The 2,948-nt window shown below is 55.1% G+C and overlaps 1 protein-coding gene across 1 annotated transcript in view; it reads right to left on the bottom strand.

Annotated features, from left to right (window-relative positions):
- The window catches only part of SETD2 (SET domain containing 2), a gene marked incomplete at its 5' end in the record, with an annotated part of 7,349 nt that overhangs the window by 3,825 nt on the left and 576 nt on the right, over positions 1-2,948 (bottom strand). Inside the window, one exon of the mRNA XM_010136746.1 lies at positions 6-2,927. Coding sequence (XP_010135048.1) covers positions 6-2,927 — 2,922 coding nt within the window. The remainder of the gene's footprint in view (positions 1-5; positions 2,928-2,948) is intronic.

Below are 2,948 nucleotides of genomic sequence, written 5' to 3'. Positions count from 1 at the left end.
TCTACGCCGTCGCCCTTCGGCTGGCACGGACCTGTCCGCAGCTCCTCTGTCTCCTTCCTGCTAAGCTCAGTGGAAGTTGCTGGACTCTTCTCCATCCCTCTAGGAGAACATCTGCTCTCCACCTGCGGGCCGCCTTTACTTGCCATATTGTCCAATCTCTCTTCGTAGTAAGGTCTACTGGGCTCGGGTCGCTCCTCGTCCCAGTGGTCGGAGAAGCGCCTGTTGCCCTGGCTGCTCCGTGAGGAGCCAGGGCTGCTCTCCTCCATCACGATGGTCGAGTTCTTCGGGACCACCACAACCGACTGCAGCCGTTTCCGTGGCACGCCATCGTCAGAATCCGAGTCCTCCTCCATGTCGCTGTCGTCACTGCCCCCCTCGCTGTCGCTCTCCCCTGTGTCGGAGTAATCGTCGTGACCAGCAGGAACGTGGCCGCTGCTGTCACAAGTTGGGGCTTGAGTTACCGTCTCCATTTCTTCTGCAGTGACAATGTCGCAAGAGGGAAACGAGGCATCTGGAAAAGCTGAGGCCACCAAGGGCTCGTCTCCTTTGTCCTTCTCAGCCAATACGTTGGGAGATTGAACTCTCAAATCATCCAGCCCGACTCCCTCAGTGGAAACAGCACTTCCTTCCACGACCTCGCTGCTGCGGAGCTCTGGCGGTGCTTCCGAATAGTACGAATGTTCATCTTGGAACAACGTTTTGCTTTTTGTCAAACTGACATCAACGTGCTGAGTATCCACTTGGAGCATCTCGTCAGCTTCCTGGTACCCATCCGGGGGTGGCACATCCCACTTGGAAGAAACACTCATGGAACAGCCATGCTGGGGGGGATCCTGGCTTGAGCTCTCTGCTGCCAAGCTGATTTTATGGGCAGGGTGACCACGCTCCTCGTCCCAGGCAGACCTGTAGTGGAGATCCTCCGTGCTCTCGTACTCGCATGTAACAGTCTGCGGCTCTACCTGCACATCCAGAAAAGTCTCGGACGTCACTTTAAAATCTGCTGGTTCTGCTTCAATTTCAACTTCCGAATGATACAGAGCAGGGGGGGCATCGTCTGAAAGGTAGCAAAAAACTGGTTCTTTGGTTCTGTCGCAGGGATTTGCCTCATCGTCCACCGTCTTCAGCACAGCTTTAGTGGGATCTGCATTCACAACGGGCAAAGGGGTGGCTTCCCCTTGCTGCTGCGGGACCGGAGCCTCCGCTTGCTGAAAGAGACTGCTGCACTCGCTGGACTGGACCCGGGAATCATCCAGCTCTTGCTCTTGAGATGCGTAAGTGCTCTCCAACCCATTAGATGGCAACAGATACGACGGACTCTTCACAACAGGCAACACTTCCGATCGACACAGGCCATCGTCAGAAGATGCGGCAACGTCCTCTGGTCTGGAGGCACTGGAAGTGGCCAAACCAGCAGCGCTACCCTCCGGGGACCCGTTTACACTCGACTCCGTGGGGAAACACGTTCTTAACTGATCGTGCTTCATCTTTAATAAAGTCTCTGGTTCCTTAACACTGTCATGGCATTCGTTTCCTGTAAGTTCGTCGGCCTTTGAGTTAGCAAAACCCGCTTTCAATTCGTCTACCTTTTTAAAAGCGGGCGAATCGTTTAACTGATTCAATGGTGAAAGTGTCTTTTCCCTTTCCGATTTTTTCGCAACAGACACCCTGGTCTCACTTTTTAGACAAGAGGTCTCTAAATCTAGAGAATTAGACTGCTGCTTTATTTCTTCGCTCGATTCTGTACAACAGAAAGAACTCTTAAATTTATCGGGCTTTGGTGTGGGGGTCTTTGAAGGGGTGGACTTATAACGGGAGGAATTCACATTACTGTCGGGCTTAGAATGGGATGTCCCCTTCCGATAGCCCAGTTCGTCAAGGGGAGAGCACCTTTTGGTTACTTCACTTTCTGAAGTCCTTTTTGAATCTCTATCTGCTTTCGAGGACGACCTTCCTCTCCTCTCCACGTCGGCATGAGATGACTCGGCTTTGCTGTCCCTGTCCGACTTGGAGTAAGAAGTCCTTGAATCTCTGTAGGAGGAGGAGGAGTGGGATGACGTACGCCTTGAGTCGCTCGATCTGGAATGCGTCCTCCTGTACTCATCTTCCGAGTCCGAGCTCTCTCGTGCCCTGCTGTCCGCGTACGAACGAGAGTATCGTGACCTTTCCCTGTACGGAGAGCTCCGGTGGTATCTGCGGTCGGACTCGTAGTAATGCGAGCGCTCCGACCTCGAGTAGGAAGAGCTGGTTCGGGAGCTCCGATCGGATCGGGAACGGGAGTGAGACCGGCTTCTCCTCCTCTCTCTGTCCGATCGAGAGCGGGAGGACGAATACCGCGAATCTCTCTCCGATTTTGAATAGCTCGAGTACTTCTCATCCCTGTCTGACTTAGAGCGCGAGGAGGACTTCCCCAGGTCATCACCTCTGTGGGATGCGGAGCTTCGTCTGGAGTCTCTCTCCTTTTCTGTACTGGAGATCTTCAGCTCGTGCGACCGTTGGCTGGAGGAGGTCCTCACTGAATCTTCGTCGGACTCAGAGCCCAGCAACGTGCCATCGGACTGGGAGAACTTCCTTTTGGAGCCCTGTCTCCGGGAGCAGAGGGGAGCACCCTTCGAGCCGTCGGAAACCTCATCCTCTTTCCCAATATGGGAATCTTCCTTCTGCGGAGTTATTTCCGTCTGCTCGGGCGTGTTTTGAGCTACACGTTCTTCCGAACCACGCGGGATCGCGTCAGGCTTGACGCCCAGCTCCAAAGCCTCCTTCGGCACCGCGTGACACGGCTCCTTCACAGCAGGGACTTCAACTTCCACAGGCGGCGACAGCAACAGTGTCGACATCAGCGTTATCGGTAGTTGGGGCAAGGCCACGGCAGCAGGAACCGGCATCAAGGCCGTCGGCAGAGGTGGGGGAGGCGGGGGGGGCGGGGGGGCCTAGGCCAAGTCCGTGGCCAG

This window comes from Buceros rhinoceros, unplaced genomic scaffold (genome assembly GCF_000710305.1).
Source record: "Buceros rhinoceros silvestris isolate BGI_N320 unplaced genomic scaffold, ASM71030v1 scaffold11555, whole genome shotgun sequence".
NCBI lineage: Eukaryota > Metazoa > Chordata > Aves > Bucerotiformes > Bucerotidae > Buceros > Buceros rhinoceros.
This window is presented reverse-complemented; position numbering and strand designations above follow the sequence as displayed.